The following is a 17,739-nucleotide window of genomic DNA, read 5'->3' as shown; positions in this document are numbered from 1 at the left end:
AAGTTGTTGGATTTGTTTTGTAAAAGTAGTATAATTTACAATATAGTAACTTTTACTAGTGAAAGCGAAAGCTTCTTTAGATGTAGGGCATGGCTATGTATTCGATAGATACAGCGAATTCAACGATTATAAGTTGATAATTATCGTGCATGTATTGCTTGAAGAATAAGAATTGATGATTGTGCATTATCCACTGAATTAAATTTTTGCTGGCCCACAATACAGTACAATAATCATAATACAAATATGTATAGTGAACTAATTTGGGGGAACTTGGAAATTGCTTAGTATACGAAGTACAAGAGAAATTGTGGATCTAGTCAATCTAAGATTTGCAAGTGATAATGGTTTACAGTTATTACTGCTCGATTACCTATTTCATATGACTGCTTTCGCGCAATGTCTTGTCGATAGTATAGCGATAAGTTTGGCATAGAATGCGGGTAAATCAATTTTTAATCTTGATTTTTGATAGTGACCGTATCAGTTTACAGTTAATTTAATAAATTTGAAGTTATTACATGGTACATAAGAGCAATAGATTTTTATTTCATATTTAAGCTTTTTCATTTGTCCCTTCATCGTTATCAAGAAGCGCCGAGCGAACGCCAATTTCATTTAATTTGTCGATTAGATCTCCCTCACGGTGCATTTGTAATAAAATATCGCATCCACCAACAAATTCTCCTTTCATGTATACCTGTGGAATAGTTGGCCAATCTGAGTAAGTTTTAATTCCTTGTCTGATGTGTTGATCGTCTAAAACGTTGTGGAATGTATAGTTATCAACTCCATGCATTCGTAGGATTTGTACCACGGCGTTGCTGAAACCACACCTGTAGCAATATTAAAGAGTTCAAAGGAGACGAAATTTATAGTATATTGTATTGGTAAGCAGTCGATACAATTTATAACGATGATTATGAACAATACTGTACTATCAGGCAGGGACTACTCAAATTTTCGTTAATATGCAGTCTCTGGTACTATCATAGTAGCGTAATTTGGAAATGTAAAGGGCTTTTTAAGAACGCGTCAGCACTGAAGATATTGTTGTAACCCTAGTCATACAGTATTATACGATAATAACGTCGATTATAAGCACTAATTCCACTACAATTAGCTGTAGTTGATTGAAGTGTTATTAAGCGCACTATTATGACTGTGCCTTTGAACACGATTAATGGCTTTATTTCATTGACTAATTATTAGAGAAGGCTCTGCTTCGTACTACCCTCGGAAGACATGGTGCTCTATGTAAAATGACATTTAAAATATTATATTAATATTAATACGACAAAAGGTTGCTAGAGTTGCCAAGTGTACAAAGCTGTGAATGACATAAAATTCGAGACTGCAAAGGCCGTATGCACCGATTAGTGTTGGGAAGACTAGTACTGATGGACTAATAAAGTAGTGTAAGTTAATAATTCGCGTAGAATTCTACAGTCATTGAAATGAGGGCTTCTGTCGGTGGAAAGTACTCCATTGCATCAATCTAGTACTGCATTGTACTTTTGGTGTTTGATCATTTCCGCTAGCTAGCTAGCTACAGTAGTCCATCTGATTTGTATCATTACCTAGTCATCTTCTCATAAAGAATTTCGACTTCACAGTAGAACTCGATTGATTACAGGCTAAGCAATCATGAAACTTGTCCTGACTTACATGGGTTGTTCTGGTACACCTTTCATAAATACCACAATTTTATCGCTGTGGACTAATTCATCAAAGTATTTTTTGTCATCTTGCATCATTTTCTCCGACATATATCTGATCGAACCCAATAGACATGGTCTAAAACCATTGCTGGTATTCCGATAGCTTGCAATTCGACCAACGCGAGCCAAAGAATTGATTAAAGCCATGACGAAAGGGATAGCTGATTTTTAGTCCTGTAGTTGTTATGGTGATGGAGCTGTTGGAGCAGCTTGTTAAAATTAGGATAGAGAAGCCTTTTGACACAGTAGAGGGAGGAGAGAAGTAATGGCGAATGCCAATTTGCTGACAGTGGGTAAGTTCCGCTAATAGTGACTTGATTTTTGCTGGTTCTATTTACTGTACACCGTGAACAGAGTGTGGGCTTGCAAAAATGATGTCCTGACTACAGTCATGGACTGTAAACGGTGTGCAATACTTGCAGTACAGTACAGTACTGTACAGTACAGCCTACAGTATAGGATTGTACAATGTACAGTACAGGCTACAGTACTGTACACTGTACAGTACTGTACTGTACTCTCAGAGGTCGTGGCGGTCTGGTCTGGTCCGGATCCTTTCTGTACCGTTCCATAGCAAACTGCCTTTCATTACTTTTTGACAGTACTGTACTGTACTGTAGTACAGTAAATAAATAAATAATTTATTTTCTTAATTGATATCCGGCATATGCCCTAATAGCCAGAGATGTGCTGATATGGGTTTTTCAAGGTATTTTGGTGATACTGACTTTGATTATATAATTATAAGGTATCCGTTGCACTGATACTGCTATTGATAAAGATAGGTTTAATATCATGCACTGAATGAAAACTGCTGTACAGACCAGATGGGATTCAAAATAGTGTCGACCGGCTGGCATCCATGTCCTGAATGAAAGAAGTCTACAGTACAGTAACTGTTGAGGAGTTGGAATTGGGAGTGACACTTGACTCCAATGCAATACTTACTGTATAGGGTATAGTATGGATTGACGGAATCGTCATGGTATCATACTGTACTGTACAGTACAGTACAGGGGTATAATACTGTACACGAATGTACTGTACACTGTACAATACACGAATACAATCAATTACAATACTGTATACTGTACCAGTACTATATGATAATTAATGAGCCAGTAATAATAATAATAATAATAATAATAATCAAGAATTAAAGACATACAGTACAGTGTACAGTATTTATGTGGGTCATACAGTACAGTAAACAGTACTGCAAACGTTCGACGCTGCAAACGTTCGACGCTCCAACACGTTCGACGCTCCAACACGTACTCCATTCGACTGAAGTGGCCTAATCTTGCAGCAAAGTCAACCGTCATGTGGGCAAGTTGAGGAAAGCATGTCGGAGAAAGAATCGATTATTGTGCAGGGAGCTGAAAATATCGTTGAAGCAATCAACTGTAATAGAACAGATATTGTTAGAGCATTGCTAAGGCAAGCTAAATCAAGTAAGTAATATCCTCTTGCAGTCATAGCTTGATGAAGGCAAAGTGATGATTAGACGCAGTTATTATGCTTGTCTATTGATTAACCGACTAATTCACTTGTCAGCCCGTTGTCACCATCTGTGACTAGGATGGATAGTAGTTGTACAACTGACGTCAGTGAGTTGGCAGGTCAATGGACTACTGCAAAGAGAAATACTTCTGTGTGCTATGGTGTATTTTCTACCTTTGAAATCAGTCTTATTCTTGCTTCAAAAAGTCTAATTCTACCTTTAGTCTCTTGATTGCAATCAAGACTATCTTCCCAAGGTCTTGAAGCATGCTGTACTGTTGCACTCATTTCAATCGATACAATCAATGAAATCATAGAAGACCCACTGCAACTTAGTAGTAGTCTTCTCTATCCCTAATAGAGGGCGCCTTTTCTGCGCTAGACATTCTACCTTTGAAATCAGCCTACCCTTCAGTGAAATAAACACTAATATCTTCCTCAGGTCGTGAAATCGACTCTACTCTTGCGCTAAGTTGAATATCAAATCAACTTAATTCAATTGATTAATTATGAATAGAATTGTGGAAAAACCAACACTGCAAGGATTACAAGTACTTCTATCTGCTATGGCTACCATTGAAATGAGTCTACCCTTTCGTCAAATAATGATAATATCTTCTTCAGATTCTTGAACCATATTCTACTGTTGCACTAAGTTCAATTTGAATGGAAATAGGAAAGAGCCAGTGTTGCTTTCGCTTACCATGCTGCTCCATGATAGCCTACAAATTCACCTACCAATACAGACGAATGGCTTACTGTACTACCATTGCTATATCATAATTCATTTCTTATTGCCTATTCAACGCTACTACAGTAAGATGGTATGAACTGTAATAGTGGATTGTGGCCTTGAATGAATTCTATGGAAGAATAAGATTGGTGCAATGTAATCAATCCACATGACTAGAAGGAGAAGAGCTAGATGGTTGCATTCAGTGATAACTCTTCTACTTCAAATTTAGACGAAAGTCTGAAATCTGTTGCACCTTGTGCTGTCGTTAAAATGCGCTATACTGTATACAGTGTTATAGTATTAGTCTTGACTTTTGTTTTGTTGATTATTCCTGTCCATTCAACGACTAGACTATTAGACTACCATAGTAGGAGTCAGTAAGGACGTTATGTTTTTTTTCCGTGTTCATTTAACCCATAGTAAGCGAACGTAGCAGCTGGCTGACCTAGTTCTTCCAGTCATCTTCATAGTCTGAAACTCGATTCTATTCTCCAACGTATTCAGTTATCGCCCAAATAGCTTTCCCCTTTACCTTTTGAATAGGACAGTAGTCATTGGCGATTTTCATTGTCCTTTTTGAATACATACATTAAAACACAGTATGGTCATATCCATATGGTGATAGGTAATGGAGTTGGAATCATGGATCAATGTTAATGAAATAATATCGATATTATCTTATTTTCCAAATTGTCAAGTTGAAGAAAAAGAAGGCGATGTTCATATTGTAAAAGAAATACTAAATTATGGCTATAAAAATCAGGAAACCAGCTTGATTCTAGCAACAAAGGTATTCATTCTTATTGTGTACGGGATATGAATAACTACTATGTAACTGGAGTCACTAATGTTAGGCTTATTCTTATTCTATTTGTTTACATTTACTATAAGAATTTTTTTATATATAATAAATACACATAAAGGATTCTGGATTGCAGTGATTTCAGTGGATTATATCTGTACAGCCTACGCTATATTACCGTGTACCATAGTAACTTAGAAAATTGACTGTATATGCGTACGTACAATACTTTAGTTTAGCCAGGATATAGTCCAAGACTTTTTTATTTCACCTTATAAGTAATAATAATACTGTACATTTAATTTTAAATGATACCACAAATGGACTAATGTGCCGTATTAAAGTCCTCAACTGAAAACTTGGACGACAACTTAATCGAACCAATTCAATAGTTGGGCATGTGTATTGATATTTATTTTTTTTATTATGATGACAACAGCTTGACCGCATCGATTGTGTTCGAGCTTTATTGTCTGCCGGGGCTAATCCGTGTATTAGTAACGATGAAGGAAAGACGGCTTATCAACTCTGCAATGGTGATAGTATGAAACAAGTTTACATCACCGAATTTTTCCAAGCTACTGCTCAATCCAAGTACAGAATATTAAAGAATTATATATTATACAAAATTAGAATGACTGTGCATTAATTAATGAATTCAGCAATTAAATTAAATTAAATTACAATCATAGAAGATTGTATAGTACTAGGAAAGGGATACTACATCCTAACCATCAATGATATGGAACGTACAGTAAATTGAAACGACTACTATTTATTTTGTGTTAACCGTTAATTCCATATCCAAAATATTTACATTACAATGGTGTATGAATTAGCCTTTTCATCGATAGATCTTAACGTGCTACGCGATACGCATTGAATGCTCTAATTCCTATACTACCCTGCAGTATTGTGCGCATTCAACAACTGCTAGATTGTGGTATTCCTGTCAATTCAAGCGATGGTGTTGTAACCAATTGTAGACCGATTCATTGGGCAGCTAGCTTTGCCAATAAAGAAACCGTTGCAACTTTGCTTGGTAAGCTACAATTTATTCTGTTCTATATTAATTATTTTACACAGGATATATTGATCTTCTTTATTGTACTGTAAAATGTAGACATATTTGAGAATCCTTTAACGGCGATAATTAATATAATGTTTTCGAATTGATTTGCTAGAAAATGGAGCAGATATCAATGTACAAGATCAAGATGGTTCCACACCATTACATGATGCTATCAAAAGAAATTCTACTGAAATCATTGGTGTCTTACTGAAGTATGGAGCAAGGACAGATATTAAAGCTACATCAGGGTAATTTAAATTGTTAAATACAGTATATACTCATGCTATTGATTGAGTGTTTATTTTTGAGAAACTTTCAATAATACGCGATGCTGTCATCATTAATACACGTATCATCGATATATTTGATACGATGGTGTCAGTTGTTTCATGGAAAACAAGTAAATGGCTTGCCTTTCACACATAATTTAATTATAGTATTTTTTATATTGAATTATTAGTTCTTATGAGGGTAAAACTGCTGCAATCCTATTGGAAGAGAATAATGAACTGCAGAATAAATTACTAGAATCTACAGCTGGTGATAGTCCGACACCAGACGATGAATTAGATCGTAAAACGGAATCATCGGTATGTGTTACGCCAACTGCAGTCGCATCACGTGAGCATTATGCTGGCGAAAAGCTTCAACAAGAAACTACGCTCCGCTTTTCTAATAGCTCAACTAACGATCTTTCCATTTCTGATGTTTGTAACGGTGCCAGCTTATCAATTGCTAACAATATGACTGCTTCTAGTAGCGACGCTAATAGCGATACGATTCACTACCAAGCATCAGCTTCTGCTAAACTTTCTGAACAAATACCTCATACTAATGACGTTGATTCCATCAATGAAAATATTTCTCAGTTTAGTACGGAGATATCCTTAAATGATGTAGGATTGGATCCGCGGCTAGATATCTTATGGCCGCCTCCACAACAAATTAGTCAGCTACCTGGTCTACCTTACATAATTAAGAAAGAATTGCGAATAAAAATTTCCAGAAGCGATCAAGGTGCAGAGATTTAGATGTATCTTATGATTTTATTTATATATTTTATTAACATTTTTATATCTCGCTATAGCCCTTATTCAAAGGATATACGATATTTGGCGTAATCAACGACACAGATTTGAATCATTGGGTTATACGTTGCAGTTATCCTTATACTCAGGTACTATAGTTTTTTGATTGCTTGTCATTATGGCAATCGTCTACTCAGGTTTACTCTCCGGATTAGCAATTTTTTTAATTAAATAAAACTTATATCAAATCTTTTCATATTAGAGTACGATCATGATCATGCAGACATGCATAATGTCATCACATGTGTAGTCAATGATTCATTGGTTGATATGCCTCAGCGATATCGAATCTCAATTAGGAGGAATAAAGTAAAAATTGCATAATTTATGATTATATTCCAACAGTATAATTATACGGTATGATACTGTACTGCAGCTATTGCATCACAAGTGATAATCTGGAATCTTGTTCTATCTTAGCTTTTGATCATGTCATCTGATCTTTCTGGAATGTGGTATGCTGTGAGTACGTTTTTCCAGTTATTACAGTTATTTCCTGATAGAGCACTTCCACAATTGCAGGTATTTTGTTAAGATTGATATCAGTATTCGTGTATCTTAATACTATTGACAAGTGCTAATATTACAACGAATTTAATATTTTGTCCTATTACTAGATTAATGACTGGCCAGATATTCTCAACAGAGCCGTCATAGTCGATGTTGCCCATGGTGTTACTCCCAAAATGGTTAGCTTTTCCTTTATGTTGCACAATTGTTACTGTAATAAGGCATGGTGAAGATAATTACCTCACTAAAAGTTTACTGTATTAGCTTCTTGGATTTCTCTAAGTTATTCCATTGCGATAATTTTGTTTTATTTCTTTATTGTTACGGTATTACATTGTAGGAATCCCTACTGGAGCTTGTGGATCTACTTTCATTTCTAAAATATAATCAAGTTTGTTAAAAATTTTTATGTTTCGTTATCGCATCTTGTATTATTATAGAAAAACGGGTTCACAGTTGTCTTTACTTAGAGAGATATATATATTTTACTCTAGCTCCAGCTGTATTTGCCAGCTGCTTCTGTATTGCAAGCCGATGATTTACACGCAATTCCTTACAGTTCATAGTAGGTTTGAAATAATAATTATTTAGTAAATTAACGGTATCAATGTCTATTTTACACATTGCATTATTCTATTACAATTGGCATTATCATTTTAGATGCAAAACTTAATATATATTCATACATCAAACATAGTTTGAAATAGGACTTTAAAAAGCATTTTTATTTCTCCTGTGTAGTGAACTGTTTCGTTTTGATCAGTATTGTCAGTCAAGATATATATCTCTTATACCTCATTTTGATCTGCATCTTTCGCAAGAGTAAGTATCTATCTCATGCTCTTATCTTCGCTTACATAGCTAAAATTAATTCATCTCTTTTTAAGTTCTTGAAAACATATGTTATGGTTATTTCAATAGATCGGACATTTTGGGATCAAATCGTTCTGATTCTATAGCCAATTCTATGGAACATGTCTTACAGTATTGTGCTAGCTATATCACTTCTTTTTGCAGTAGTAGGTAAATACATAGATATGAGATTTTATTTGATCAAGGTTTAAGCATTGCATTAATTATTTTCTTATACGCTTGATGACTAGGTACGTGCACATTAGCATCTCTGATAAAGCATCCAGTTACGATCACGTAAGTATCTACAGGCTATAAAATAAGCAGAATAACAGAATTTCTTATGATTATCGGAGGGAGTAAGTTTAATGAATTGACCGACGTTTTAAAGGATAATATTAGCACCTACTTGGTAGAACAATTTTCGATCTGGTGCGGAAGGAATGGGAGGATAATGAAATATTGGTTAGGTCCTATGATACATGAAGATGTAAATGTAGTTTGGTCGCTTCCTCCAGAAACTGTAGCCGTTATGAGTCTTGATGAAGTAAGTAAGGTGTTGATAATCAGAAGTAAATAGCATCACTGCTTTCGAAATTTCGATCCTGTTTTTGGCTGAAGGTCTTCTAAGTTGTATGAGAATGACCTTTTGCCATCAAACAGTACAATAAAACTCGAGGGTACCGAGGTATTCCTATAGAGATATTAGGTAATATGCTTAGGTTCTCGAGATAACTTCTAGATAATGTTTGCATGTCTCGACATAAAAGATTGACGAGTATGTTTGCATATTGCAATTACCCGTATAATTTCAGTAAATATGCGTAGTTAACACGATCCGTAGCTATTTGTAGTCTGGCAGAATGTCTCTACATATTGTTTGTGTATGCGATGATACCGAAACATAACAATGTTACAGTACTCACGTCTTGTAATCGCTTAACTGATAGCTATAGTTAGTAACTGTACAAATTAAATGCCTGTAACGATTTCTTAAAATTTTTGAAAAAATTAACCTGATCTTAGGAACCTATGCATGTGTAGTATGTTGTTTATCTTGCTGTTATTTGTATTTGAACTTTAAGGATCTTTTTTAATGTAACATTGATATTATCTTAGAACTATCGCTACCATGAGAGCCACTGTACAGCACTAGCAAAAGCTGGGTATAACTTATATATACATGTACATTTTCAGTAAAGTATCGATAATCAATTTTGAATACGGTATTGGTGGTATTTTTCAGGTTAAGCTATTATGTCTCTTGCAAAACGTGTGCCCAGCAAAGGTTTGTAATCGAGCTTAATTATGTAGCAATTGTAACCTTTATACTACTCCTAACAATTTGAGTAAAGTCGCAAAACTGATCGCGCGTATAGCAATGACATTTGCAAGCATTGGATTTATTATACAATCTTTCTGAATTAATCTTTTAATGCTCTGCTGGCAGTACTTTTGGGCGCCCACTGCATGCCATTAAAAATATCTACAAGTCCGCGAGAACGGCGTTCAGTGCGAAAGCAGATGGAATTATTATTTCTGATTTTTGGGCTGCAGATGATCTTAGAACAACATTCGCAAGTCATATTTCCTTTGTTTGTGGTGCAGCGTTTTGCTGGAATACATCTACAAAGGAGGTTGTTAACGGGCGATTTATCCAATTTTGTTTTTACATATTTAAATAAGACAAATACTTGCGATAATTTTTATTTATTGTATGATCTATCGTTGTAGAAAATATTTCTTATAGCTGTACACTTTTTTCTTGGTTTAGGAGTTTACGTTAACTTATCTACCGCGGTTATTTGAGCTGTTAATCATGCCTATGCTGTCATTGGAAGTTTGTAAATGTTTAATCGACCTAGCGCTTATTGAGGAAACCTATTTTATACCATCGCGCAATCAAGCAGAGAAACGTAGTAATTCAGTTACCATGGATAAATCTTTCGATCTAAACAAGTCTGCAACTGAACATATTGTTGATTCAGATGAAAATTGCCGAGAGTTGTTGAACTTAGTGAATGAGCAAGTGCCATGCTGTAGCCAAAGCTCGCTTTTATGTAGAATTCTAACTGATAAACAAGATTTACGAATTGGTGATATTACTTCAAGTTCTCTCCAGGTATTTCATCTTACTTCTGTAAATATACCGTATTAAATATCATTGTCAACGCGTCCTTAAATTGTAAATCATTGTGTTGCATGTTATAATTTGGGGCTATCTATTCCAGCAAATGTTTAAATGCATGAAAGTATTGCAAAAGGAAATGTGTTCAATTCCTAAGATTGATCCAAGTCATGGAATTATTCAAGATATCTCCATATATGTAGAACTCTACATGTTTTCGTTAAGGTATTGTATATATTAGCCGTTGAAATATTCATAGTTAGGTATAATCTGATATCTTTTGATTGAATTTTCAGGCTAGCCAGTGCCGTTAATCATCATAATAAGTCTCAGCCTATGGCATTGTTTTCGTTTAGTTGTTTAACAAGTACTGTTAAGACTGATCTAGCGAATAGGTACGGTAATCATGTTGACATTTTGTCTTTTGATTAGTTATTAATTATATTAATCTAATTTGCCTAATACGATATAAATTTATCGATATTTTCTAATTTCAAGGCTTCTACTACTGATTGAACCTTATCAGAAGGCTTGGTTATCCCGGAATTTGTTTGGAGGTTTATCGGAGACTATTGGCATTTTACATTCTACGCTTAGTGAACTAATTAAAGTTGATCAAAAATAGCTTGATACCATGCTACGATAATAACAGATAGATTTGGTAATTTATGACCAATGTACATTTCGTGTATTTATGATAAACAAATATTGTACTTCACATGTATAATGTATTATAAATTGCTATTCGTAATGTTTATGATCTGATATTAGTGTTTACGTATAGCACACTCAAAAGATAAAATTATATAATAATCTGAATATTATAATGTCAAAGCTTTGAAGGGATACAATACGTGATGAATGCTAACTTTATTTGGAGCAAGAAGATTGCGTATGTTCACTACTACGTCATTATATTTCATATTATTTAATATTAGGTCCTTTCAGTCTTAAATATTTGCGTAAGTTATAATTATGCGTAATGCAAAACGATATACAGCTTTCCATAGCCTAGAGCTGGAAAGTTAATTTAAAATTTTGTGCCTAATTCTGGAAAGAGTTAATATATGCAGAAAGGTTAAAAATTGAAAATTCTTGATATCTTCTTTATCTAGATATATAGTTTACTGTTTAAGTGCTTCAAATTCGTAATATAATATATTCTGGCTATAACAGAGATTATAAACTGATTATATTATTTATAAGAACTTTGGATGCAATGAAGGACAACCATAAAAAATTAAAAATACGTTTTAGTAGCTTATCTTGATTTTTCTATTAATTGTTACAAACTGTACATCATCAATGCAGTTTGTAGGTTGCTAAGGCTTAAATAACTGCGCTTAGTAATAAATACGTGTATGAACAATATACAGTAAGATATAAAAATTTTTCCAAAGAGGTTATTAGAACTAGCCGGTGCTTAAGTATATTGCAGTACTGTCTTGTTAGCATCGAAATATAATGCTTCTGAGTGATCATGCAAACTATAAAAATGATCTCTAAATTGGGTAATTATGCTGTCGCTTTAAGTTTTCTTCTAGTTAATGTACATCACTTCTAGTCATCATCAGCACAGCACAACCTGTACGGCATTACAGTACCATTAGCAAATAGTAGTCTCCGATTTTGTAGCATTTCTGATTAATTCTAGCTATCGAGAATTGCGCGGATGATTCGATTTTTAAGTATAAGCTGATGCTACAGAAGAAAATATAAAATTGCAAAAGATATTCTTGCCTCTTTCTTCTGTATCTCGTAATACTTGGGGAAAGAGTTAAAGGCAAAAATAAACAGGCAGAGCATTGCACCTACAGACTCAACTTTATCAGTACTTACGTCATTTCTATACTGTAGTGACTATCATGAAAGCAGTTTTCAAGCACAGTATAGCTATGCAGTAGAATGACGAAAGTGACCTAGTGTTGTTTACCGCTATTGGCGCTAGTCTAAATGTATGGAATAGCTGTGCTGTCCTACAAATTATTTTATTTAGTTTATTTATTTTGGATGCATAGGAAGAACTTTATTAGGTGTTTGATTAGCCTCTTCGTTTCTTGTATCCAATATAAGCTAACATCCTTTCTAATTCTCTTCTATACACCTTGATATTCAAGCAGTCATTGGGTGTTGGAAATACGACGCCAACTTTCACGCCAATCGCCTTGTTTCCATCTTGTGACTAGCTATAGTTATGATCTATTTTAGAGTGGTGTAGAATCAAGACGTAATAAAATGGCATGTAATTTCGAGGAAGGACAAGGAAATGAAGGAGATGGATTACCCAAGGATACAGTTCATGAAGGATTAATATCGGCGTTAGTATCTGATTTAGGTGTGGATAGCTTCATTGAGGTAATACTCTTATCGACATGGGATAACGTTGTTGGACCCAAACTATGTCATGTATGGTATAGTGATCAGGAGAGATGTAAAATTGGTGAAAAATGCATCCTTCATGTCGCCAGTTTAACTGGTCGTGATTTATTTCATGATGGTAGTGAAGGGGAAGGCATCGTCAGCTATAAATTATTACTCTTACCGCAGCATGATGTTGTTGTTAATTGCTATAAATTTTATGGATGTTTAAAAGATGGCAGAACTACATTATATGCATTTTCTATCTTAATGCCTACCCGATATTTAAATGACTATATGCCTTTGTATCAAATCTGTGAAACCAGAATTGTGGAGTTTACCGCTAAATTTCGACTCTTCCAATTCAAGGTAAGAGAAATTGACTCGTAGGTCAAGATGTTAATTGATCATAATCGTTCAATTCTATCAAGTCTGAGAATGAAGAATTGTTTATAAGAAAATTTTATTGCTTACAAAGACTTATTTCTTGGTAATAAGCGCGATTTGCAAACATACGACTACAAATTACGTTGTTCTCATAGATTAATAATAAATTTCTTAGTAATAGATCGATAAACAGTACTGTATTAATTTGATGTAGTTTATAGGCACAGCGACTCGTTTTTTATTTGCAATCAATTTCTTTCCAGTGTTCAATATTACTAGTGTGCAGTATTTGATCAATTTTAATGCAGTTTGCCAAGGTGCACAATTACGATTTCATTTCATTTTATTATGCTTCGTATATGTTTTACAAGCAACTTCTCAGCCATGAATCGATTTACTTGATCACCTTTAATGCAGCTTGTAGATACAGTGCACAGTTACGATTATGTTACAAATAGTTCTTAGTCAATATATAGCGAATGATATTGCAATTTATGAATTCACCATTTCGCACTATATTTAGTCTTGTAATACTGTGAATTTCTCTGTAGGCTTGCGTACGATTATGTGATGCATCATAATTCAAGTTGTAGATGGTTCTGAGTTATATTACCCTGAATTTCTCGGCGAATTTGAGTAATAAATGATGTAGTTTGTAGATAAAGTTACGAGTTTCGTTGATTTTTCGGTAAAAAGTGTTACATCGACTGCGATGCAAGTTATTGATACACGATAACGAGTTACGTTTAATATGGATCGATCGGAAAGTTCACTTAAGCAATTTGGTGTCGTATAAATTCGCGATATGCTGTGATACAGCTATAGCTAGTAGCCATACAGAATTATAGACTTGCATTAAAACGAATTGAAAACTGATTTAAGCAAATTCAAGTTACTACGTGCAATAAGTTATGATACAATTGCTGTTAATATATAGTCGTAAATTACGTTTCAATAGATGAAAAATTAAAATTCACAGCACCATTTTCATGTGGTAAGGTATAGGCGAGTAGGATACAGCTTATACTGTAGATACACAGTCACGAATTATGCTAAATTTGAGTTAAGAGTTCGATTTTAGATGATATAATGCACAACAGCAAGTAGCTGGCTGCAAGTAAAGAGTTGCTTGAAGTAGCGATGATCATTTAATTGTAGACATGCAGACTTTTTATGCTTATAAGAATTGTGGCCTTATACATCATTAATATATTTTTAAATTTGTTTTAAAATTATATAGAATTATCAAACTGCAATTGAAAAGATCTTTAATGATTTAAAGGCATTCTTAATACATATTACTGCAATAGTTCGCGGGAAACTATCCGGTACACTCGAGGTAAATAGTATACTTATCTGACTAATTAGAGATTGTGTAAACTATTAAAAAAATTGACCAATCTTTGGCTATCCCGCAAGGGTATGAAATAGAACTATGTATTGAAACTATATATATAGCAGCCCAATGTTTTTAAGTGCTCATTGAGACGTAGTTATACTTTTACTTTGAGAATCTAGGTATGCGATCTACTAGAAGCCCATAATTTCCGAATTCATTAAAAACTAGCCGTCTACAGGAATACGTTCTTGATCTATTAATAAATGAAATAGTAGAATAGATATGACTGTACAGTAAATATTTTGTCCTGATCGATCGTTGCGGAATCGCATATTGTAAAGTTCAGTAAAAGTCAACAGTCTCAATAAGGTTGCTAAAGCTTTAGCATGCTGAGCTAAAGCAGTCTAATGGTGGTGATCAATCTACTAATTTTAATTCCGAAAGCATGAGTTATTCTTCTCTTAACATGATGGCTTAAGTGTAGCAGGCTAAAAAATCATATTAATCTATGAATTATCATTCAGATTCATTAGCGATTCTATCATATGGATGAATGTGTACTGATATTAATCATGGGCTAGAATTTATACGTTTGTAAATCCCAAGAATGACTCCATGTTTTTTTTTCGCCATTTATGAGCATTCTATATTTTGTAAAGAAATTTCTATAACGATTTCCTGAAATCTGTGCAAAATTTAGTAGCAGTACAAAATTATAGTGCAATATTTATTAATATTTACTATCAAGAGTAATATCATTTTTTGATTATAGTTTATACATTTAAGCTAATAAAAATTTATGCTTTTAGATTGCTGATACGTGGTTATTTAGCATATTTAAAAATACTACGAAAGAAGAAATCGCTCTTTTAGAAAAGTAGGTTGTAATTTCTTTAGTAGATACCTTGGAAATATTTTTACGAATTTCTAATCAGAATTTATAAAGTACGATCTTATGTAAATGAGTTCATTTTATGTAACTGATTGTTAGTAGAGTACTTCATCGTATTACGATGGGTTCTACCAAGCGAACAGAGCTAAATGGGTATTACTAGTTTAGATTAATATATATCAGCTAAATTTGGTGATTTAGAGTAGTAAGGAACTAAAGAAATTCTATATAGCGTGATTAGGTACCGAACATTGATTTTGATTTACGTTTAAATCGATATCTGAGAATCTAGTTGTAGATAATTTTAATTGTATACAGATTCATATTTGTTAGTCAATGTTTTCAAGCTAAGATCAAAGTTATTTTAATAATGTAATAATAATTTCATATTCTAAACTGAATCAACAAAGAATGATAGCCGTTAGTATTTCTTGAAAAATATTAACTGTGCTTAATATTGGATTCATTACAGGGCAATAACATCGCATTTGCAAACTTGCCGTTGTAGCATAGTCATTGGCAGCGATATGAAGCAAATCAATAAAGTAATATACTAAACGATCAATGATGAGTATTCTATCCTTTGTCTCTTTAAAAGCGGAATATTTTCCTAGCTACAGTTACTTCCTCAATATCAATATAATATTGTACTACTATTAAGTGGAGTGATCTGAAATTTTGTTATTTTTGGATTGATTTAGATGGTAAGAACGTTAGCAATGTTTAATAGTGAAAAGGAACTTCAAAGTTCTCGGATTAATCTGGAAGATGACGAGCGTATCAATCAATCTTATCTACCAGACTTGTATCTGCAAGGGTTATTAATGGTAATGTAGTATTTATTGCAACTTAAAGTAGATCGATTTTCCTTTCGGTGATAAAATTATAGTATGTACTGATAAATAAAAATACTTTATTTAGAAATTGAAATAGTCTATTTAGCACTTATTTCTTTATGATAGATTGGAGACTTGATTATATTGTTTATAATAATGTTGCTAGGAATTAGAATCCTTACCTATAAGTGACATCGTTCGTAGCCATCGTCCAACTACCATTATTAGTCTCCATAACTGGGAAGTATACCGTACTGCTTTACCTGATCAACATGCCTCCATTCTACAAGAAATATTAAAAATTGATTTAGCTACACTATGGATCAATAACAATAAAGTGACTGTTTCTTTATCGCCGTAAGTTTTTTCAATTTTACCAAGTTGATTCCATTCATAAATGCAAATTTAATGACATTATGAGAAAGAGCAGATTTCAATGCTTATTTTTATTACTGCAGCCAAATGCTAACTCTTGTCGAAGAGGGTGCATTGTTAATAGAAGAATTTCTTGAAGAGGTTAAATGATGTTTATTTCAGTTATACAAAAGGTGGCATAAGCTCTTAACTGACTAATAAAGACATCGTTTGTTATAGATGAAGGAACTGCCTTGCATTACACAGATAAGAGCTGAATATATCGAACATTTCAAGCAAAAAGTAGATACTAAAACTTATGCTTTAATAGAATTTATCGAATCGGAAAGGTCAGTTGAATCTTGCATATTGGATCGTAAGCTGATGGAATGAATATTGATCCATTCACTAATCTTGTCTGTGTGACTTTTAGAAAGCAGAATAACGCATTAAGCATTGACGACATCAAAACCTATTTATCCATAAGAAATGATAATGATCTGATTGTAATCTTGGCCACATCGGAATATTATAAACCTGGATTATGTTCGTGGCTAATTGGGCAACCATCTCTTACAGGATACTTACCGAGTGGAGGAGGCAATCTTTAAATTAAATACTCGCTATCCTAAAACAGTTAATGTGTATCTGCTATAGTGTATGTGATACAGGAAGGGTATGAAAATAAGATTTTGGATAGAAGTCCTATCATATAGACATATACGAACATATATATATATATATATTACTAAACGGTAGTTAACGTTTTTGGATACAGGAATTTTTATTTTTGTAAATTCAACACAATAATAAAATTTAACTGAGTATGCTACCGTCTATTCGATTTAAGTAGCATGCTTAATATTCTTTTATAAAATTTAACGCTTATCAATAATTATAATTATATGCTACTAACTGTAAATATCATTCTTAAGATATTTGATAATGATACATTGTAATTATTAATACTATTATCTTAAAGGAGATAACCTATTTTTCTTGGTTGGATTACAGAAGTTCTTATAAGCGATGTAATAACCTGTACATCTTAAGCCATCACATTTGACAGACAACATATATGATAAAAATAATGATGTCGTAAACTTACCGTTTTGGCAAATAAAGTTACAATAATCGCCTTGAGGGTATTTTCGTAATATA

At 33.4% G+C, this 17,739-nt stretch overlaps 2 protein-coding genes across 2 annotated transcripts; one reads left to right on the top strand and one right to left on the bottom strand.

Annotated features, from left to right (window-relative positions):
• Window positions 1-586: 586 nt before the first annotated feature.
• Window positions 587-1,742, bottom strand: TRIADDRAFT_17368 (expressed hypothetical protein; the record flags this gene model as incomplete). Its single annotated transcript, XM_002115202.1, has 2 exons — window positions 587-836; window positions 1,669-1,742. Coding segments are annotated over 2 exons (324 nt in total), but the record flags the coding sequence as incomplete, so codon positions are not given.
• A 10,905-nt stretch (window positions 1,743-12,647) lies between these two features.
• TRIADDRAFT_59216 (uncharacterized protein) lies at window positions 12,648-17,189 on the top strand (the record flags this gene model as incomplete). The annotated part of the gene is made up of 9 exons (XM_002115331.1): window positions 12,648-13,139; window positions 14,398-14,496; window positions 15,306-15,373; window positions 15,861-15,933; window positions 16,090-16,215; window positions 16,391-16,581; window positions 16,683-16,740; window positions 16,819-16,928; window positions 17,012-17,189. 9 exons carry the CDS (start codon window positions 12,648-12,650, stop codon window positions 17,187-17,189), a joined length of 1,395 nt encoding a protein of 464 aa, XP_002115367.1.
• Window positions 17,190-17,739: the final 550 nt, after the last annotated feature.

Source organism: Trichoplax adhaerens, genomic scaffold, assembly GCF_000150275.1.
Source record: "Trichoplax adhaerens TRIADscaffold_10 genomic scaffold, whole genome shotgun sequence".
Taxonomy (NCBI): Eukaryota; Metazoa; Placozoa; class Uniplacotomia; order Trichoplacea; family Trichoplacidae; genus Trichoplax; species Trichoplax adhaerens.
This window is presented reverse-complemented; position numbering and strand designations above follow the sequence as displayed.